The sequence below is a fragment of the Danio aesculapii genome, chromosome 1 (assembly GCF_903798145.1).
Source record: "Danio aesculapii chromosome 1, fDanAes4.1, whole genome shotgun sequence".
Classification (NCBI taxonomy): Eukaryota; Metazoa; Chordata; class Actinopteri; order Cypriniformes; family Danionidae; genus Danio; species Danio aesculapii.
In genome coordinates, this window is record NC_079435.1 from 928,051 (window position 1) to 951,924 (window position 23,874).

The 23,874-nt window shown below is 36.0% G+C and overlaps 1 protein-coding gene and 1 long non-coding RNA gene across 2 annotated transcripts; both read left to right on the forward strand.

The window, feature by feature from the left end:
- The first annotated feature begins 545 nt into the window (after positions 1-545).
- On the forward strand, positions 546-17,956 carry LOC130222536 (deoxynucleoside triphosphate triphosphohydrolase SAMHD1-like). The gene is made up of 15 exons (XM_056455425.1): positions 546-602; positions 1,724-1,884; positions 3,004-3,119; positions 3,891-3,962; positions 4,150-4,175; positions 6,815-6,952; positions 7,030-7,127; positions 7,212-7,332; positions 7,941-8,032; positions 9,057-9,166; positions 12,492-12,625; positions 12,724-12,753; positions 16,633-16,713; positions 16,814-16,918; positions 17,074-17,956. Exons 1-15 carry the CDS (start codon positions 546-548, stop codon positions 17,212-17,214), a joined length of 1,482 nt encoding a protein of 493 aa, XP_056311400.1. The 3' UTR covers positions 17,215-17,956.
- Positions 17,957-19,638: 1,682 nt separating this feature from the next.
- On the forward strand, positions 19,639-21,757 carry LOC130222632 (uncharacterized). The gene is made up of 3 exons (XR_008836529.1): positions 19,639-19,670; positions 19,807-19,896; positions 21,109-21,757. It is a non-coding gene; the product is annotated as an uncharacterized LOC130222632 (long non-coding RNA).
- The last annotated feature ends 2,117 nt before the right edge of the window (positions 21,758-23,874 follow it).

Here is a 23,874-nt window from a genome sequence, read left to right on the forward strand (position 1 = left end):
CATCTGCAGCGCGAGGACAGCAACGACAAGGACAGGGAAGAATAAGAACAAGGAAACCAGCCTCTTTAGCTGCAACCAATCCCTTGTTGGATGAAATTAGCCAACTAGACAAGAGTCAGGAGGGGTTTTCTTTAATGCAGACGCACAGTATTAGTAATTTATTGAATACAATCAAATAATACTGTCGATACAGAGCTCCGGGTTGGAAGTGTCCCTCATGTATGTGCAGGCAATCTGCAACAACAACTCTTTCCCTCTAACCACTTTTATACACACAAGTAAACAACTGGTGTTTCCAAGAATCGGCCGGGTGTGGTCCATTACTTATCAAATGTTCTGTATTATTTGATCTTTGCACCACAGACCCTGGCCCTCTTGACCTACATACATAAACATGACACAGCTACAATTATTTAATGGAAAGAAAAAGAGACCCAAGAGTAATAAACAATAAATAGCTTTTTTCCCAACACCCTCTGAAAGGCACACTGGGGGATGCATTACTGCATGAGCATTTTGACTGGCATCCTGTGCAGATTAGTGACATGGCTCGTTGTGGTGTTGGCCCTGGCAGTGAAACACAGATAACCCACACGCCTTTGGCAAGGGTCTTGGCTTACCCCTCTTGGCTTACTTGTTTGGGTCTAAACCAATGTTTGTTTTTTCAGCAAGAGTGAATGGTTTTGCGTGTAGAGCTATGAGTTATTGATTTGTGCTAACACTTTTGAGAACATGAGGCATAGTTTCAAGAAACGTGTTTAAATAATCAAGAAAAACTGTAATAATGCACCATGTTGTACAGACAACTTAAAATGAGCACTAAACTGAACATCTTGAATGTCTTTGTCCACACACATCGAATGTAAAGGTGTTCTTGTTTTTGCATGCTTTATCTTATTTTATTATATTTTATAGTTTGCAATGCATAATTCTAATAATATGGATTTAACATGACCTTCCTTTCAGAGCCAGGAACTTTATGGAATGATGTGAAGACAGAATTGCAGGAACTCTTAAAGCAATATTCTTTGGACTTTCAAAATGAACAAATGAAGGCAAGTGATCTAATAGTCTTGTGCAGTATTGTTCAAAATAATTGATTGTATGGTGCTTCTCTTTCACTTCTGCTTCCCTCTATGAAAAGGCACACTTGGGTCTATCTTGTAAAGAGTTGCTGATATGAGTCACAATCACATAAGTCTGAAAGAGAAAATACAAAAGGGAAGTCACTCTTGTGCTAATCTGACACTAGAGTTTCTCATGACAAGCAGTTTGTATGCTGTACCAAACAAGCTACATGACAAATAAATACCAGCAATTGAGAAGTGCAGAATAATGCACAACACTACCAACCAAATTAATATATTTACCATCTTTACACTGCAAAAAAGGATGTTCCTGCTTAGATTTTTTGTCCTGTTTCTAGTCCAAATATTTAAAAATTCTTAAATAAAGAAGGATTTTCTAGACAAGCAAAATATATAGTGTTGTTTTAAGAAATAATAAGTTATAATTGAGTGAGTTTCCCTATAATACAAGCAAAATAACCCCAATTCAAAGTGAAAAGGAGATTATTTGCTTACCTCATGACATCAAGTCCATACCTCTATTAAACATCCAAATTATGCTCTGTTTGACATTGACTCAATTTAAAAAAAAAATAGTCAGTACAGTAACTGGTGTAAATGTCAAACATTACCCTAAAATCTTTTACCTTTTATAGACTGTCAATGACCCCATTCATGGTCACATTGCCCTGCATCCTCTGATGGTCAAGATCATGGACACCCCACAGTTTCAGAGACTCAGACATCTCAAGCAGCTTGGGGGAACGTACCTGGTCTACCCTGGAGCTTCACACAACCGCTTCGAGCACTGTGTTGGGTAAGTCTGAAGAGTTAGTTTGATTATCTGTAAGAATTTAACATGCTGGTCAGCTTCTCAGATGACAAGTGTGCCAATACCCAGAAGTCAAGAAAAATTGACCGATCAACTGTGCATTTGGGCACATCTGTGAAATGCTGTTTTCTTCTGTCGAACTGCCAGCAGTTTATTTAGTAGTATACTGCCAAAAATGACTTACTTAGAGTTTGTGTCTTGTTTCTAGTCTCTCTTAAATCAAGAAACATTTTCTAGAGTTCACACTTAGCTGATGATCAATAAAGCGTAACTGGCATGCTATCCCGGGAGGTGAAGAAGATAACTGGAGTGAAAAACTCTGGTTATTTACAATGCGTCTGTAATCATCTAATAAGACAGATTATGGAGCTAATGAGAAGCCAGACGTGTTGATCATAAGCACGTGATCCTCTCGAAATTAGTTTATAAATAAACCACACTTTGAGCAAGCGTTACCCCATTGGCAGATTATGGTGCTTTTTTTAAGGAAAAACTGACTTTATTCTGGCTCATTATTTGCGTAAATAAGACAATATTTTGAGCGACGCAGTGGCGCAGAAGGTAGTGCTGTCGCCTCACAGCAAGAAGGTCACTGGTTTGAGCCGCGGCTAGGTCAGTTGGTGTTTTTGTTGTGGAGTTTGCTCCGTGTGTTTGCTCCGGTTGCTCTGGTTTCCCCCACAGTCCAAACACATGCGATACAGGTGAATTAGGTTGGCTAAATTGTCCGTAGTGTATGAGTGTGTATGAATGTTTCCCAGAGATGGGTTGCGGCTAGAAGGGCATCCGCTGCGTAAAGCAGGTGCTGGATAAGTTGGCGGTTCATTCCGCTGTGGTGATCTTAGATTAATAAAGGGACTTAGCCGAAAAGAAAATGAATGAAAGGCAAATGTTTTTTACTTGTCTTCAAAAATGCTTCTTGATCATTTTTAGATATTTGGACTAGAAACAAGACAAAAACTCAAAGCATTTTTTTTTGCAGTGTAGTCATTTGGTACATGTGTCTCACAAAAACATACAGTATATTATAATTTACTAGGAATTTATGTGGTAAAAAAAGACCATCAGATTATGGCTGTAAACTGTGACGTTGTTTGTGTATTTCAGTGTGGCGCATTTAGCCGGATGCCTGGTCAAGAGTCTTCATGACAATCAGCCGGAGCTCAAAATCACCAAACAGGATTTTCTGTGTGTTCAGATCGCTGGTCTGTGCCATGATTTGGGTGAGAATCGCTAATGTGAACCTGAAAAGAGGAGAAGCTTAATTAAGATTAATAAAGTAATTATTAAAAGGCTTTTATAAGCTACTGTATTTTCTAGAATCTTGTTTTAGTTAGTTAAACAGTATCCAGATGTATTTTTTATGTGGACTTTCTATGTAAAAAATATTTTAAGTTAAATGTATTTGTATTTCATATTTACCATTAAGGGCACAGTTATCATCCCTGCTGCAAAATATTTATTCTTTTTCAAATAAGTGATATTTAACAAATTAAGGAAATGTTCACAGTATGTCTGATAATATTTTTTCTTGTGGAGAAAGTCTTAATTGTTTTATTTCGGCTAGAATAAAAGCTGTTTTTAATAGTTTTAAAGCCATTTTAAGGTCAATATCATTAGCCCCCTTCAGCAATATTAATTTTGGATTGTCTCCAGAACAAGCCCGTTATATAATGACTTGCCTAATTACCCTAACTTTACCCTAGTTAACCTAGTTAAGCCTTTAATGACACTTTAAGCTGAATACTAGTGTCTTGAAGAATATCTAGTCTAATATTATTTACTGTCATCATGACAAAGAGAAAATTCTTAGAGATGAGATAAGTTATTAGAGATGAGTTATTAAAACTATTATGTGTTGAAAAAAATCTCTCCGTTAAACAGAAATTGGGGGAAAATATAAAAGAATTAAAATTGAATAGAGGGGCAAATAATTCTGACTTTAACTGTATGTGTGTATGCATATAATAATATGAATTATTTTTTGTTTGTAGGTCATGGTCCACTTTCTCATGCTTTTGATGGCCTGTTTATGTCTAAAGTCAAAGAATTGAAAACATCACAAAGTAGGTGCATGCATGTATATGCAAAATTAAATCTTATTGCAAATGCATGTTTATTATTTTTTTTATTACAGTTACCTACAGAACTCAAAATGATATATACTTTATGTATGTCTGATAATTAATCTTGAAATCTGGTTCTGAAAGTACAGACTATGATTCATAAACATTTTGAAAACTTCCTTTTCAGACTTACCTGTTGATGAACATTGGACGGTGAGAATGAACACATTGCTCAATCCTGTGGTCAACTTCATAAATCTCTTAGACAAGTTAGCCATATAAACAGTTGAAGTCAGAATTATTCGCCCCCCTTTGGACTTTTTTTCTTTGTCAAATATTTCCTGAATGATGTTCAACAGAGCAAGGAAATTTTCACAGTATGTCTGATAATATTTTTTCTTCTGGAGAAAGCCTTATTTGTTTTATTTCAGCTAGAATAAAAGCTGTTTTAAAATTTTTAAACACCATTTTAAGGTCAATATTATTAGCCCCTTTAAGCTATATTTGTTTTTCCGACTGTCTACAGAACAAACCATCATTATACAATAACTTGCCTAAGTACCCTAGTTAACCTAATTAACCTAGTTAAGCCTTTAAATGTCACTTTAAGCTGTATAGAAGTGTCTTGAAGAATATCTAGTCTAATATTATTTACTGTCATCATGGCAAAGAGAAAATAAATCAGTTATTAGAGATGAGTTATTAACACTATTATGATTAGAAATGTGTTGAAAAAATATGGGGAAAAAATAAACAGGGGGGGCTAATAATTCTGACTTCAACTATATATTTATCTCCTGCTTGTAACTTTCTAATTTTGGTTACCAAAAAGCAGACTGAGCTAACTTTAATCCAAAATGAAACACTAATTACCCCTTGTTTAACTGTTAAAACTAGTACTAAGATGTAAGCTGTGCGACATACTAAGATGTACTAGTAGATGTACTAAGAGTAGTACTAAGATGTGAGTAAACACATAGTGGCTATATTTATGCAACTAGCCACAGGGTTTACATTTTATATAAATGTATTACATTTTTGTAACCATACATTTTTAAAATGATTATATCTGTATGTAAAAAAGGTTGCTGACTTTTAAAGTTCATTTTGAATGAATGGATGTCATGTTATTTCTTTGTCGAAAGCTTATTTTATTAAAGTGACTTTAAGTGTTGTTTTATTGACTTAATAAGTAGGGTTGGGTACCGAAACCCGGTGACATTATACCATATGTACCGGACCGAAACAGCATATGAATTTCGATGCCTAATTCCGGTGCCACTTGTGCTGCGACAAGGACGTAAGAAGCATCAAGGGGTGCATCAAAGGCACACATAGGTATATGTTGTGTCACACCATCTCTAAATATTTAATTCTAAACAACTTTGAGGAATACGGACAGGCGATGTCAGGCGTTTGTTCTTGTTGCTTGGGGAACGGACGCACACATTGTACGCAGTACAGCGCATTCTGTAAACGAGAGCCACTCTCTTCAGATCAACACGCGTGATCGCGTTCATCAAATTTGCTTAAACTAAGCGTTCTAAAGCGTATTTTACAAGCAAGGATTCTGACACAGGAGGTTTTTTCTTTCCATTCAACGTGCGGTATCAAATTCCATATATAGAGCACTCTTCCAGCAGTCCTTACTCAATAATCGCATCAATTACCTCAGTTTGTCATGGGGGCATGAATGAAATGTTCCTGAATTAAAGTGAAACTGCAGTTAAAGTCAAAAAGTTAAAAATGAAACACCTGAAATCACAGGAAACTCTGGAGGAAACATGGACAGCGTGGTGACCCAATGACGTTAATGGATCTATGTGCTATAACATGAAAGACGGGATCATGAAAGGAACATTCAAAAAACAACTCATGTAAACACCTTGATCATATCACTGTCTCATTCAGAATAAATCATTAGATTACTGATATCTAGGCCCACACGGAATCTGCACGCGCAGAATTCTGCAGATTTTTAGCCCATCATTAATTCTGTTTATTTACCTGAGTAAATGTGTGTAAATCTATATTTATTCAGATTTTGAATTAATTACAGTAATTTTATTGACTAATATAAAATGTTTATGTGATTTATTTACAATACAGTCTGTACAGTAATACTTTCTGTCTTTTAGTAGAGATATTATATGAGAGACTTCCTTTGTTTACCAAATAAAGTGAACCTAGTTGGATTTGCATTTTAAACATTAAATACAAGTTGTAATATATTATTTTTTATTTCATATATTAAGGTTTTAGTTATGATACTCCCAAAATAATTCAGCAGAAATCTGCAGATTTGTAGCAAAATTCTCAGCAGAAATTACAGAAAACTTCCGCAGATTTAGTCACTTCCCTACTGATAACCATGTCAACACAGTCACAAGCCCCAACCCTAGGACAAAGGAGTTCAGTATTATTAATCAGTATATTAATGCAATTCAAACATGTAAAATATGAATTCATGTTTACTTTAAACTTTAATTTGTTCTATTAATATAAATTTTTAAAAGATTTTGCCAAATAAAAGATTTTTTTTAGAGTCATCCACTATAATTGTGTGGCTCAAAAGTATCGGTTTTGGCACCGGTACCGTTTTAAAAGTATCGAATAACTCCAAACGATACCCAACCCTATTTCTAAGAAATCTCAGCAAATTAAAAACAGCAGGAAGCTATTTTTTTTGACCCAACACTGCCAACATAATGATTGTCAATATAATTATCTTTTTAAAGTTTGAAAACAGTATTCGGCCCTAATTATTCAGCCCAAAAGAAAAGAGCTCATTTCAAGCTACCAGTGAATCTGTGGTACAGTACATGCATGATCTATATTCCTTTGTCTTTCAGCATGAGGAGATGTCAGTACAGATGTTTGACAGCATTGTGAATGATCTGAAGACTAAGGATGAAAAGGTGTTGGCGGAGCATGGACTCGATGATAAAGACGTCACTTTCATTAAAGAGTTAATCAACAGGAAAATAACAGTAGGTGTCAATGTATAAACTACAGCGGTTAGAGAGTTTAAAGAAGAGTAAGTTACTTGCATCCTTTGTCTTTTCAGCCAACTGAGAGGAGAGATAAAGATAAATCGTTTCTATATGAGATTGTGGCAAATGAAGAGAACGGCATTGATGTGGACAAATGGGACTATTTTGCACGGTGTGAAAATTAAAACTGTACATATAGACATCCTGTCATCTGTATTCCAGTTTAATTGTGTTTAATCGGCTGTAATTTGTGTAGAGATTGTCATCACCTCGGCATTCCAAACAACTTTGACCATCTGCGTCTGCTGAAATCTGCACGAGTCTGTGATGTTGAGGAAAAAGATGGGACAAAAAAACACATCTGCTTCAGGGAAAAGGTACACGATGATACACTCACATCTAAACTTTTTAGAGTGTGTTGATAAAATTCAAGATTTACCAGCCTGATCTCACGAGATAACGTAAGTATTTTACGTTTTGTCAGTTTAGTGGCTAATTCGTACGAATTTGTACGAGTTCAGTCGTACAAAATGGTACGATTTTAAAAAGGAGGCGTGGCACCTAACCCCACCCCTAAACCCAACCGTCATTGGCGGATGAGCAAATCGTACTAAATTGTACGAATTAGATTGTATGAATTCGTACGAATTAGCCACTAAATCAAAAAGTTACGAATTGCCGTGAGATTGTGTTGGATTTACAGACAAATCTTCAACCTGAAGATATATGGTTAAATTATTCGCCCTCCTGTGAATTTTCTTTTTATTTTTCAAATATTTCTCAAGTGATGTTTAACAGATTAAGGATATTTTCATAGTATTTCCAATAATAGTTTTTTTCTTCTGGAGAAAGTCTTATCTGTTTTATTATGGCTTAAATAAAAGCAGTTTTTAATTTAAAGAAAAGCAAAAAAGATTTAAAACATTGAACCAGCATGCAAACAATAATAACAAACTTGTTAGTAGTTATATTGTTTGTCTTACAGGAGGCTAATAATATCTATGAGATGTTTCGCACCCGATACACACTCCATCGCCAGGCCTATCAACACAAGATCGGGAATATCATTGAAGACATGTGAGTTTCTCTGTCAGTAAGAGGTCATATTTACACGTGCAGAAATGCAGAAATCTCTTTTATGCTGGGTTTAAACCTAGATGTGTGTTAAAAGTGTGTGAGTATATCCAGCAGCCTCTAATGGTGAGCATGTATTAGTTGTGTTTGTTCTAATCAGGCTTGATCAAAACAGTCTGCAGGGACACTTCGATTGACATTCTCCCTTTGAACGTGTCATCAGAGAGGGAAAGCCCCGCCCACTAGTGTCCAACAGAAACAGCAGCCCTGAGTGAGAAGCAGCCATCCATATACTGCCTTCTGACACACTTCTGTTCACATTTTCACACAGATAATGTTAGTCGTGTTTTTGAATCTGTCACTATGCTGACACACAGGCGTCTGTAGCTCCGCCCTCTTTTGAAAAAAAGAATTTAAAGTGACAGGCACCAAAACGCCACAGTTAGGATCAAAGCCTAAAAGGGTCAGTTTCAGAGAGCTAGAGAACATTATCTATGTGATATTTTGAGCTGAAACTTCACACACACTTTAGAGACACACTTTTTTACATCTGAAAAAAGAGGCATAATTGTCATCTTAAAAGTGGTTTTAAAGCGCTTCTGTGTCTGCTCAGAATTCAGGGTAAGTTGCCATGCTGTATTAATCGGTTTATGTAAATAAACTTTGTTCAATATTTATGCCGCTTCTGGTTTGGTTTCTGTGCCACATTGCTGGCTAATGATATAGAGAGCACTGAAGGTGATATGGTCGTGTATCTTTAATACTATTGTTCAATACAGCACAATACATAGGTGTATCACCATGTTGCTGTATTCCATACTTACTGAGCTGCACAACGTAGAAGAATTAGGAGACAGCAAAGATCAGCAGTTGTCATGCTGCTGCTCATTTGCTAGTCAAACACTACAGCTGATTTGCATGAGCTGTTTTCTATCATGCCAACTCTTAAACCATAAGTGCTATTGTTTCCAGTATTTAAAAAGAGTTCTTTGGCTTACTTGGTTCTTTATTAATTGTTGTACATTAGGTTTGCAGATGCCCTCCTAAAAGCTGACCGTGACCTTCCTGGAGGCAAACCTGACATGTTTACAATTTCTAAAGCCATTGAAAGGCCAGGCGACTTCATCAAACTCACAGGTGAGATGAAAAAAAAACCCCTGTACGAGTCCTATTTTGAGTTTCTGATATACCTCAATTTCCTTTGTGGTCTTCTGACATTAATTAACAATTAATATATTACATAAGCATGACTGTCATGTCCACATTATGACATGCTAACTAGCTTTTAAATGTGATGTAATTAAAGTGGCCAGTCAATACAGTCTAAAAAAATGCTGGGCTGTCGTAATTAAAACTAAATTAAATTAAAATTTTACTTTTAAACCCAATTGTTGAGTTTGCCCATATTTAACCCAACATTTAAGACTGTAAATGAAATAACAAAGTAACTAGCATATATATCTTGCAAAATGAAGAAGTAATGGATTACTTTACTCTTTACTTGAAAAATGTGATCTGATTACGTAACTTATCCACAGAAATTAAAACACAATCGCAAAGTAATTCTGAACTTTTTGATTTAGTGGCTAATTGGTAATTTGTGTGAGGGACACTCAGGAGGTTGTGGATCCATTTGCAAGCTTTTTTTATTTACAATGCTGTTCACAGAGACAATGTAACATTTAACACTCACTGAAATGGGCAACTGGGCTTTAAAGCAGGCGTCGTCAGTTGGGTCAGGGCACACAGAGAGTCATCATAAACCAGAGTCCAGGTGAGGGTCAGGGCTGGCAGCTAGGGATAGGTGACGTGAAACTGAGTTTCGACACAGTGTCGAAATCCCGAAGCGCAAGGGTTTTGAAACACTGCACGGAAGCATGATCCAAAATGATCCAGGTCACGTGACTAAAGTGTTTTTGAACACCAGGGGCCTCATATATCAACGCTGTGTACGCCAGGTTTCACACTCACGGGTGGATTTACTAACGATGAAATGAACGTGAGAATGTGAGTTGGTCCATGCCATCTTCATGTCAGGAGTACGTGCATTTCTTGAGTGTGTTTGTTTTATGTCCATTGGCGACTCCTAGAGGCAATTATGTTAAATTGCACACTACAAAGTATCTTTGAGCCGTGCGATGGCAGCTGTATGGGACGGGATCATCCGCATGTCTTGCAGGTATATAAGATTTCCATACAGTTGACCAGCCAAACATTAAAGCGCAATTTGCAGCGATCGCCAGTTTTCCCAATGTAATCGGAGTGATCGACTGCACGCACATTGCTATAAAGGCGCCATCTGAAGACGAATTTGCATACGTGAATCGGAGACTTTCCATTTCAATAAATGTGCAAATAATATGTGATGCTCAAATGCGCTTAACACAATACACACACTTATTAATGATTCCTACTTGTCTTCCTCGTGATAAAGAGTAGGCAAAATCTGATATGTCTGATAGTTCATGATCGAACGTGTCAAAACATGTTTAACGAGCTACGCCACTGCTGCTGTTTGCTGGTCTCTTTAGTTATGTTGTCTCTGTCAATCAAACGGTGATGGGCGGGAATCACTCAGCTAGCCCATTCCAATGAGGTGTGCTGTTTGCACTTCACTCACACTGCAATGTTCAGACCCCACTGCGTTAACTGTGTCAGCTAAACTCTCCCACTCAATTTTTTTATCTTTTGTTATTAATTCTGAAGGACAAACTTGCAGATAACACCGTTGTTCTCCGGTCTACCTCCGATAATAGCACCTCCAATTCACATTCTGTTAAAAGTTTCTCTTTTTGCTTGCTTTTGCCATTGTTTTTTTCAATTGGTTTTGCCAAAGTAGAGTCGTTACCATATTTATTAGGGGGAGGAGGCAGGGTGTCCTGCATGTGTGCTCAGTTTCACGTTAATTCAGATGTACAAAGAGAATATGCGTGGGATTCTGCATACTGATTCTGAATTCATACTAAAACATTTACAGCTTTGTGCGTGCACAGTGTTTCATACATCTGAGTTTTTTACAGCGTACGCACAAAGCTGTAAATATTTTAGTATGAATTCAACGCAAGTCTTCCTACAGGAGGCCCCAGGTCATTTGACTACTGCAATTCAAAGCATCAGGCATTTCAGAAGCGTTTCGAGACCTGGCGAATCTGGGTTTGACTGAAATCTTTCTATATCCTGTAGCCTAGTAGACAGTAACTGTGCTCCAAATGGCCTGAGTTTGAATCTGACTTGCACAACTACTCTAAAATTATGATGATATATTTTATTAACGTCTTTTTTTTACCAAATCAAGACATATTTATTCACAAAGGGTTCATTCGGATGTCAGACCAATGTTAAAACTAAACTTGTTACAAGCACAGACAATTTAAGAACTAACATCTATGGCTGCATCTTCCTGGATTTGAACCCATTATCTCGGCATGCTACACTGAAAAAAAATTCAAAGATGATTCCTCGGATTTACTAAATTTTTTAAGTTAAGTGGTTGTAAACAATTTATTTGTGTTGAATTTAAACAAACAAATTAAGTTGAACATTGCTCAATTTAATTAGTTTGTTTAAATTCAACACAAATAAATTGTTTGCAACAGTTTTGCATGCAACACTTTTTTCAGTGCAGTCTGAAACTCACCACTCCACTTAATTCCTTGAAGCCTCGACTCTACAATGTGGGGTTTGATACCTCAATTTGTGTAACTGTTTTTTGCTGAAGCTGTTCCAGAGCAATATATAAAAATTACTTCTAGGTGTCACTGTAGAGACGGGTTTTGAAACGTTTCGAAGCTTCAACACATTTGCTTTGACTGTTTTAGTGTTTCATGAAGCCTCGCTTTGCCCACCATACTGGCAGCATGGAATCAAATATGAGTACACAGGCTGGGTTTGGGGCAGGCAGAGAACAATCCCAATCGGAAAAACAAACAAGTTGGCAACCAGGAAAACAGTCAAGAAAAATCGAATAAATGAGAATTGTCCACTTAGCAAAACAAGACTTGGCAAGGAACTGTGATAAGAGTCCGTGTATGTGTGTGAGTAACAATTGGCATCAGGTGCTGGGAAATCAGCCCCAGAAATGGGATTGTAGGATTTGGAGTTCAGTAAATGGCTTGTATTCTGGTGATGATGACCTCTGCTGGTTGGTAAGGGGAATAGCCGGGACCGAGATGGTGACAATTGTGTGATCTCATTTGTATGTATGTACAATTTGCGTATCTTCCAAAGAAGGGTAGGGTTAGGGGTGGAGCTTGGGGCCATGTCTACTTTTAAAAATCCTACATTTTCGTATGAGTGAAATCATATGAATTTGTACAAATTAGCCACCTTTCTGACAATACGTAAAAGTTGCTATTTTCTCATGAGGTCAGGCTGGTTTACCGTGTTCTTATTTTTGTGTAAATGAGAACTATTTAAAGTCACTGTCAGAAAGGAAGTCCTTTGATCATCTCTCCTCCATCAGATGGGATTTTTGAGCAGATCTCATCTTCCACTTCGGAGAACCTGAGCGAATCTAAAAAAATCCTGGAACAAATAGCCAAAAGGGAACTTCCAAAGTTTGTGGGAGAAGCTCGACTGGAAGAAAACAAACTCATGGTAGGCCATATATGGACCTGTTTTGTTGTTTGACCTTGATGGGTACTGTATATAAGGACATGATGTAAATACTTACAGGCTTTTTTATACCTTGGCAGATGAGTTCAGAGCAAAGATGCAACAAAGCAGTAAGTGCATAAATAAAACAACAGAAAGTTCAGAACATGATTTTTTAAGCATAATTTGTATTTGAATATAAGCAGTGGTGGAAAGAGTACGGAAAAATCATACTCAAGAAAAAGTACCATTACTTACCCAAAAAATGTAGTGTAAGTAGAATAAAATATCTGTTGTAAATATTACTCAAAGAATTAGTATAAAGTAGCCCTTTTAAAAGTACTCAAGAGCAGTGTGAAAAGTTGATGCCTTTACATGCAATTAGCACGAGTGTGTGAAAACGTAACATTCTGTAGTGCATTTAGTGATTGTTTAGGGGCATTTCAGCAGTGTTATGGTAACGCATTACAAGTAATGCGATTTATGTATAAACTAATGCATTACTTTTTAAAAATAAGTAATAATATTTGAGTTACTTTTTAGTTTAATTAATTAGCTTTTGAAAAATATATGGCTGAATTAAAATTAGTCACAATGAATCATTCAGTCAATGAGAGAATGTGTTCATTATTTTGAACGCATCTAATAAAAGGAAAAGAGGATTATAGTCTCAATGGATGATGATTTTACTTAAAACATAGTACAAACATAGCAAAAGCATTGCTTTAAAATTTTAATAATCTGTAAATACAGCATGTAGAGCTCTGGGGTAAGAAAGTTCTCAGATTGCATTATCCTTATATATATATATATATAATATTTCCCAAATGATGTTTAACAGAGCAAGAAAATTTTCACAATTTGTCTGATAATATTTTTTCTTCTGGAGAAAGTCTTATTTGTGTTATTTTTGCCAGAATAAAAGTAGTTTTTAATTTTCAAAACACCATTTTAAGGTCAATATTATTAGCCCCTTGTTGTATACCCTATTGTGTAACCATCGTTATACAATAACTTGCCTAATTACCCCATCCTGCCTAGTTAACCTATTAACCTAGTTAAGCCTTTAAATGTCACTTTAAGCTGTATAGAAGTGTCTTGAAGAATATCTAGTCTAATATTATTTACTGTCATCATGGCAAAGATAAAATATTTATAAAGTTATTAGAGATGAGTTATTAAAACTATTATAATTAGAAATGTGTTGAAAAAAGTTTCTCTCCATTTAACAGAAATTGGGGGAAAAAATTTACAGCGGGGCTATTAATTCTGACTTCAACTGAATATATATATATTCATTCATTTTCTTTTCGACTTAGTCTCTTTATTAATCTGGGGTCACCACAGCAGAATGAACCGCCAACTTATCCAGCACCTGCTTTACGCAGCGGATGCCCTTCTAGCCGCAACCCATCTCTGGGAAATATCCACACTCACTCACTCATACACTACGGACAATTTAGCTTACCCATTTCACCTGTACTGCATGCCTTTGGACTGTGGGGGAAACCGGATCACTCGAAGAAAACCCACACAAACGCAGGGAGAACATGCAAACTCCACACAGAAATGCCAACTGACCCAGCCGAGGCTCTTCTTGCTGTGAGGCAACAGCACTACCTACCGCGCCACTGCGTTGCCATATATATATATATATATATATATATATATATATATATATATACAGTATGTCACAAAAGTGAGTACACCCCTCACATTTCTGCAAATGTTTATTTTCCTAGGACAACACTGCAGAAAAAAGTCTTTGACACGATGAAAAGTAGTCAGTGTAAAGTTCATTTAGCAGTGTAAATTTATTGTCCTCTCAAAATAACAAAAAATACAGCCAATAATAGCTGAACCCCTGGCAACAAAAGTGAGTACACCCCTAAGAAAAAAATTAAAATGTTAATATTCTGTGTGGCCACCATCATTTTCCAGCACGGCTTTAATTCTCCTGGGCATGGAGTTGACCAGAGCTTCACAGGTTGCCACTGGAGTCCTCTTCCACTCCTCCATCACAACATCACGGAGGTGGTGGACATTTGACACATTGTGCTCCTCCACCTTCCTTTTCATGATGCCCCAGAGGTGTTCTATGTGGTTTAGGTCTGGAGACATGCTTGGCCAGTCCATCACCTTTACCCTGAGCCTCTTTAGCAAGCCAGTGGTCATTTTGGAGGTGTGTTTGGGGTCATTATCTTGCTGGAACACTGCTTTGTGGCCCAGTTTCTCGAGGGAGGGGATCATGCTCTTCTTTAGTTTGTCACAGTACATGTTAGAATTCATGTTTCCCTCAATAAAATGTAGCTCCCCAATGCCAGCAGCACTCATGCAGCCCCACATCATGACACTCCCACCACCATGTTTAACGGTAGGCAAGACACACTTGTCTTTGTACTCTTCACCTGGTTGCCGCCACACACGCTTGACACCATCTGAACCAAAAAGGTTTATCTTGGTCTCATCAGACCACAGGACATGGTTCCAGTAATCCTGGTGCTTAGTTTGCATGTCTGCAGCAAATGGTTTACGAGCTTTCTTGTGCATCATCTTTAGAAGAGGTTTCCTTCTAGGACGACAACCATGCAGACCAATTTGATGCAGTGTGCGACGTACGGTCTGAGCACTGACAGGCTGACCTCCCATCCCTTCAATCTCTGCAGCAATGCTGGAAGCACTCATCCTTCTGTTTTTCAACGACAATCTTTGGATGTGACGCTGAGAACGTGCACTCAGCTTCTTTGGCCGACCATGGCGAGGCCTGTTCTGAGAAGAACCTGTCCTCTTAAAGCGCTGGATGGTCTTGGCCACTGTGCTGCAACATAGTTTCAGAGTGTTGGCTTCTTATAGCCTTGGCCATCTTTATGCAAAGCAACAATTCGTTTTTTCAGTTCTTCTGAGAGTTGTTTGCCATGAGGTGCCATGTTGAACTTTGAGTGGCCAGGTTGAGAGAGTGGAAGAGCCTTTATACCAAATTTAACTCACCTGCTATCTGGTGACACCTGGGACAGTTTATATCTAATTGTTCTCAATTTGTACATTTTCTCTTAGGGGTGTACTCACTTTTGTTGACAGGGGTTCGGCTATTATTGGCTGTATTTTTAGTTATTTTGAGAGGACAATAAATTGACACTGCTAAACGAACTTTACACTGACTACTTTTCATCGTGTCAAAGAGTCATTTCTGCAATGTTGTCCTATGAAAAGTTATAGATAAATATTTGCAGAAATGTAAGGGGTGTACTCACTTTTGTGACATACTGTATATATATATATAGTTTTTTTTAAAGATAAATGTAGGTGTAGGTTATACAGTGTGTTCTTAATCGCAGATCTCCTCTATTTAAAAAGAAAGAAAGAAAAAAAACAAGTTCTAAAAGAGATCAAGCCTCAGCCAGGCAATAAAAAGCAAAATGCAAAAGTAACTGAAGAGTAACATAACGCATTGCTTACTATAAAAACTAAATAATGCAACTACTTTTTTGGTGGAGTAACTCAATATTGTAATGCATTACTTTCAAAAGTATTTTACACTGCATTTCAGTCATTATACAGTAAACATCCATCATCTTCTCAGTGAGATGCAGTCTATACAAGCAGTCTCTCTGTCGTTATGTGTAACAGATTTGTGTGTTGAGGTTGTTCTGTATGATGCCATTTGATTGGACGAGAATCACAGGACTGATTATTCTACTTTAGCCAATTGCCATAGACAAGACAAAAACAAAAGTAGTGACTGCAGGTTAAAGGGAAATACTGGAGTAAAGATACCCATACAGCACTAAAAATAGTCAAGTGAAAGTAGAAAGTCCACATTAATAAAAAATCCGCTCAATTACAGTCATTTGAGTATTTTTAATATGTTACTTCACACCACTGGATATAACTAAATTCAGCACACTTTCTTTGTATGGGCTTCTAGACAAGTGGATACCGTTGGACTTGTACTGCATTTATTTTTTTATTGTGATCTTGTTAACTAACCTCTTGTTTTCTTAAATCAAAAGATTGAGGATGTGTTGACCACAAAATGGAAGGAGGCAGTGCGAAATTACAAGCCCACTAACCCTGAGGATTTCTTAGTTTATGTAAGTTAGATGAATACATACAATATAAATCTACAATATAAATCTTTAAACCTGCCTCCATAAATTCACCAACTAACAGTTTCATCAATTTTTATCATAGGTTGTTGATCTGAGTCATGGGATAAAGGGCAAACAACCCTTTGAAAATATTTATTTCTACAGCAAATGGGACAACAAAAATGCCTTTGCCATTAAGGATTATCAGGTCCTTTCAAGTGTTCTCTTTTTACTCTGATTTTGTCTATTTTTAAATACACATTTTAGTTTGGACACTGGTTTTGACACTATAATTGAATCTTTCAGTGCTTTTATATAATAACTGAGAATAATAACTGTTTCTGATTTCTCTTCTACATGCAGAGATCTAGTTTCGTGCCAGAAACCTTCCGTGAAAAGCTTGTTAGGGTGTACTACAAGAAAACGATGGACAGAAATGTGATGGAGGACGTGGTGAAGTGTTTTTATCAGTGGTGTGACTTGGGATTCCCAAGCAACGTTTGATATGTTGAATACAACATTTATGATAGACATCCTATGATAAATGATGTTCCATCGGTACACATCAGTAGTCGTGCTTAAATAGAGAGGCATACCCAGCCTGATCTCACGAGAAAACATAAATATTTTACGTTTTGACAGTTTAGTGGCTAATTCGTACGAGTTCAGTCATACGAAATTGTACGATTTTAAAAAAGGAGGCGTGGCACCTAACCCCACCCCTAAACCCAACCGTCATTGGGGGATGAGCAAATCGTACTAAATTGTACGAGTTAGATTGTACGAATTCATACCAATTAGCCACTAAACGAATTGCCATGAGATTGTGTTGGCATACCACATTAAGCGTGACCTCCTATAATCATATAAAGGCTCATGTTTCATTACAAAAGTAATGATATTTAATGAATTTTCACCAATGTTCACCAAGCCTGCAATTATTTAATCCAAAGCAAAGCAAAACGGTTTAAAAATCTCTTATTTAAACTAAGCTTTCTTTTTTAATCGATTTTTAAAATCTAATTTATGACAGCTGATTATATAATTTATTTGCTCCGCTATATTCGCTTGCTGTTATTCCATCAGTGTGATGTGATGTTTGTCTCCAGTTAATGATTGACTATAGAGGATGGTGACGGGTTGTGTTATACTGTACTGTAACAGCTTTGTTTGGTGATTGATTACTAGTAAATGTTGAGTGATTTTATATCCAGTCATTTCTGTGGGTGTGTGGCGATCTACTTAAAGTCCTTGTTTGATATTTTAGATTTATTATGGTGAAAGTCTTCATATAATTTACAGTGCATTATGATGCATGAGTTCACTTACATTGTGTGTTATATCTGATAAATAAAATAATATATATATATACACAAGTAGAAATGCATACTGTACTTCATTAACAGCAAAGGTTGGAGAAATTATTATCTTTAATAAATGTTCTTTCATTTGTTTTGTGTATTAGTTTCTATAAGTTTCTCATAGATGTGTCTTGTTTAATAAATATCTAGGTAATCTTAAATACAAAGAGTTTCTAGAGCCTATAACAATCAGTTGGACCAAATTTAGAAAGAGATAATAAGCAAGGATGCACATCAAGTTATTTTCCAATTACTGTAAAATCTAAACAACTACATAAAGTGAAAGGTGATTAATTAATAAAAAACAGCCTTTTACACTGATAAAAATGATTCTGAGAGTTTGTAAATACTATGTGGTTTAATTAGTGAAATCAACAAAAAATGTTAAGTTCGTAGCTTTACATGAAATTATGCAGTTTTGAATTCACCAGGGTTTGTTCAAAACACAAGACATTGTGCATTTTTTTTATTTACTCACTTTTAATAAGTAATCTCAGACAAACATTTGTTGTACTCATAGACAACATAACATAACCTTGTTTAATTTACAAAATAACTATTCCCCTTCGTCTTTGGCTGGGAAACCCCATTTGAAAGAAGAAGAACATGCGGACGAAATAAGGTAAGAATCAAGTTATTAGTTATAGGTTCATTAACATTTGTTTTACAACAGTTTTGACATTGTACAGAAACAAAGACAGCTGTAAACGGTAAAGAACTGTTTTTTATATGGATTTATTAACATAAACGGTAAGCTGGTACGTGGCAGTTAGTTGCTTGCTGCATGTGCTAATGCAAATGGCGGATTTGTTTTTACTCTAAGTTGACACTTTTGCAAATCTGACTATAAAATAATGCATGTAGTGTAAAATAATGTTAGATTGCATTTTTTGAGCAGGATTAGTAATTAGATTCTTTCATTTTAACCTCTTTACACAAGAATCTAGCTTGAATATTTGACCAGACTGTTTATGTCATATGTTGCAGTGACATTAATTTCTTAATTTATGTCAGGAGTCCAAAATAATTCATCATTATTTTATCTTCAATGTAATAATATGAGTAGGCCTACATAATATTTGTATGCAACTATGCTTTGATTTATTTGTGCTCACTATTTGAGCTGCATTGATGGTATCTGTTAGAACAAAAATGTACATGTTTGGAGAAACACTGATTCATTCTCACATTTGAAAAATATTCTGTCAAGATGATGGTTTTATGTTCTTTAACTTAAATTACATGTAAAGGGCCTTTCAGAGAAGCTCTCCCTGGTCTTAAGCCCTCTTTTCAAACATTATTTAAAGTCAGATAATGATAAAAATCATGTTAGTTATTATGCAAGCCAGGCTAGCAAATTGAAGTATAATAATAAAAGTGCCTCAGATACCCTGTGCTAGTTTCAGCATCTTTGTTCTCTCCTTTTAAAATGCTGAGAAAAATGTTTGTTTTTATTTCACTACATTTTTAGATAACCATTTAAATTAAATTTTATTAGTTAAACTATTTGCTATGGATTTGGATTATTGCATTGGTCAGTTAATTATCATTACACACTGTCCCTACAGGTGATTCACTTGACAACTGCACTCGATAACGGTATGTAATGTTTAAGAAATTGGTTTATTGTGTTAACTGTTTATAAGCTGATTGCAGTGCATTAAATTCACATTTGGACAGGTGGAAGATAAGTCAATGGTGGCAATTTTTAATATGTCCTGTTATATATTTGTAGGATAACAGCATTGACTCCCGAAGATAAACTGTTATCAGAGGCTTAATACTCTTCCTTGGTAAAAAGACAGAGTTTATCAAGGACTACCAGGTAAAAGAACATATTTTTTTCTATTCATGTGAAAACTTTTAACAAAATAAGTGGGATCATATACAAAATGCATGTTATTTTTTATTTAGCACTGTTTTGAGTAACATTTTTCATTCAAGATGTTTACATATAGTTCAAAAAACAAAAACCTAGCTCAAAATATTAAAATAGCCCCCACAAAAGTTTACACACATTGGTTTTTAATATGGTTTGTGGTTTCCTGATGATCTACGAGTGTCTTTTCTGCTTTGTGATAGATGGTCATCAGTCTTACGTTTGTACTGAAAAGTTAAACTCCTCTGAAAAGTTAAATCCTGTCCTAAATGTCCTGCACATTCTTCGGTTTTTCAGCACCTTCTGCAGATTTGAACCATTTTCAGCAGTGATCCTATGACTGTGGGATTTGTCTTTCAGTTTTTTCACTCTGAGGATGATCGAGCGACTCAAACAAAGCTATTAAAAAGGTTCAACACTCACTGATGCTCCAGAAGTAAATGCAAGGCAGTAAGAGCCGGCTGGTGAAAACTTTTAGAATCTAAATAATAAGGTAAATTACAATTAGCCTTTTGGGAAATATGCAAGTATTTTCTGTTTTTTTAAAGTAAAATATGATATTTAAAAATGATATTTAAATAAAATAAGAAAAAAATGACATTCATTTTTTTTTTTAAGTTTCACTCCTGGCTTTTAATGTCCTGTAAATCCTTCTGAAGCATCAGTGAGCATTTAAACCTTTTTTTAACAGTTGTGTTTATGTCCCTCAATCATCCTCAGAGTGAAAAGATGAATCTCAAATTCATACAGTCACTGCTGGAAAGGGTTCAAATCTGCTGATGAAAAACTGAACAATCTGCAGGACATGAAGGATTTTTCTAAAGAACAGCGGTCAGTTTAACTGTTCAGAACAAACAAGAGACTCATGAACAACCACCATAACGTAGAAAAGCCAAGGGTGTGTAAACTTTTGCAGGGGGCTGTTTTAATAATTTAAGCTATGTTTTTGCTTTGTGGATTAAGTAAATTTTACAGTTTAAATAAAATATCTTAGCATAGTATATATATATATATATATATATATATATTTATATAGGTTCCATATCTTTGTTCAGAGGGACAGCAAACTATGTACAATACTATGAACAACTATGTGCACTCATTACATTAGCATATATATTAGAATTTTAATTATTTCTGTTTTTATTTTTTTTACAGGTTTGAGATGACTGCGATTCCATAACCATTCAAGAGCATTTCAGTTCCCTTGTTTCCAACATGTTTGTGGACAACCAATCCAGGGATGAAGGTCACAAGAAAGCTGAAATAGCCGTAGAGAGATGTACTTTTTGGAGCAGATTCTTGCACCTACTGTACCTCTTGAGCCGCATTTATGCACTGGAACTAAACTGTCCAAAGAAACTCAAATACAACTTTGAGGTCTTTCATAAGAGCTTCTTCAAGCTTGATGACAAACAGTAACATGTTCCCCAACGTCCACAATCTCAAGGTCAGCTTATTGGCCTAAAAGCCATACAGACATTGTTGATAGTAGCGGGATTTTGTTGGGTCACTTCAGTTAAATTGTACTGTTCAGATTCTTCAGGTTTACCAAAAGCACTTTTTTGAAATTACATTTTCACATTTGGACCATACTTGTGGGTTAGTTCACCAAAAAAATATTAATAAAAATTCTTTCTTCTGTTGAACACTAAAGAAAATTATTGAAAGAAAGCTTATTCTGTAACCATTGACTTCCACAGTAGGAAAAAAAACTAATCTTTGTGTTCAACAGAACACAAAAAAGTTTGAAACAAGTAAAGGGTGAGAAAATGATGACAGAATTTCTATTTTTGGGTGAACTATCCCTGTGCTTGTGAAGTGAGTTTTTTTTTTTTTTTTTACACAGTCTAAATGTTATTTGATCTACAACATTACCAGTTAATATAGTGCATACGTTTAGTAGGATGCATTAAAAAAAAAATCCAAAAAAAGTTTAGTTTTCTGTGAAGATTTTTTACTTGCTTGTTTACAATGCTTATGTTACTGTTTTAGTTGCAGTTAATGATTAATAAACACAAGAACTATTGTTGAGAAAATAGTCTGAACCATCCATATTACATCCTTTGTATCCTATCATTGTATATGTTTTGACAGAGTAAAAAATTGGTATGTTGAAATGTATATTGAAGAAAAAAAATGAAAAAATAAAACCTGTAATTTTTCACATATCCTGTCATTTCTTTACAAAATTTGCCAGCTTTATGTAATATTTTGTATGAGTAGTCTACTCCTACTTAAAATTTGTAATATAGACAATTTTAAAAAAGATGTTGGTTTCAATACAAAATGCAAGTTTATAACTCATTAGGTTATGTAGATCCCACACACAAAATAATGGTTAGAGAAAGAGAAAAATTAAGTTAAGTTTATGTGAAAATTTTATTTCGACAAATATAAAAATTGAGTAAGTTCTACAAGGCCTAGTATTGTTTTATCTACATAATAAAGCTATGCAAAAAAATTCATTATATTTTTTAAGTAAATGAAGCAGAAAATTTTTATCAGTGTACAGGCCAGAGCCATGATACATGCATCACTAAATATGCTAAACATGGCGCAGATTAATGCTTGCACAGTAAGTACAACAAACGGTTCCCTTATAATGCAGTGTTTTCACTCTTTCAAAAGTAAAATTGCATCAATTGCTGTAAAATAATACTTAAAACTACTATTTATACCAGGGGCGTCCAAACTCAGTCCTGGAGGGCCGGTGTCCTGCATATTTTAGTTCCAACCCCAATTAAGTGAGGTTTATTTCTAAACTAATTTCAAGAGGATCACGTGCTTATGATTTATCACAGCCGGTCTCGTATTAAGCTAATCAGTATCATCCAATCATATGAGCCATAAGCTACTATAAATAACCACAATCTTCAGTCCACTTTATCTTCGTTTGGAAGAAACCCCCCTTTCCTCCCCATTCTCCTCCTTCACTTTAGATCGGGCGGCACGGAGGCCCAGTGGTTAGCACTGTTAGCCCCACAGCAAGAACACTGCCAGCCCTGGTCCTGCCAGGTCAGTAGGTGTTTCTGTGAGGAGTTCGTATATTCTCCCCGTGTCCACGTGGGTTTTCCCCGGGTTCTCCGGTTTCCTCCCACCATCCAAAGATATACATAGTGCATAACAATCAAGCATTTGTCTAGCCCCCTTTTTCCTCACGTGTTCCCTTAGGTGCTGCAGATGGAGAGTTCTGAGATCCACCGAGCTCAGGCTCCCCTCTCGCACTGCAAACGGGAGGAAGCCCCGGGCTCGAGGATCCCTTGAGCTCGGGGCTCTCTCCCGGGACAGCATGCCAAACAAGCTTTTGATGAATCATCAGCTAAGTGTGAACTCTTGAAACACAGCTGAACCAGCTAATCAAGCTCTTTTTAGATATACTAGAAACTTCCAAGGAGGTGTGTTGAAGGAAGTTGGAGCTAAACTATGCAGGACACCGGCCCTCCAGGACCGAATTTGGACACCCCTGATTTATACCTTTCACTATAATAAAAATGACTATTTTGCCTTATTAAATGATTAACTTCATGAATAAATTTAATCCATTAAGATGTCAGTGTAAGCCATGACGCAATAAAACTAAATTAAAACCACATCTAAAAAACCTCACAGCTATGGTAAACCAAGCTTTTTTGTTTTTATAAATAATCTGGCTAAATTTAGTTTTACACCATTACCGTAATTAAAAACTGTATTCTGTATACTGTATCTGAGGGCTTGTACTTCAAAATACTTAAGTACAATTGCCTATTCTTCTTCTTTTGAGAAATTACTATAATGTTTACATAAATTCAACCCAGGCTCAGTCTGAGAACGTAGTCCCGGGGACGTTTCTGGAGACCGCAAAATATGTCCCGGGAGGTACGTATTTTGCAGTTTTTGTTTTCGCGAATCCGCGAGAGACCGCTGTGCGCGCTCTCGCCC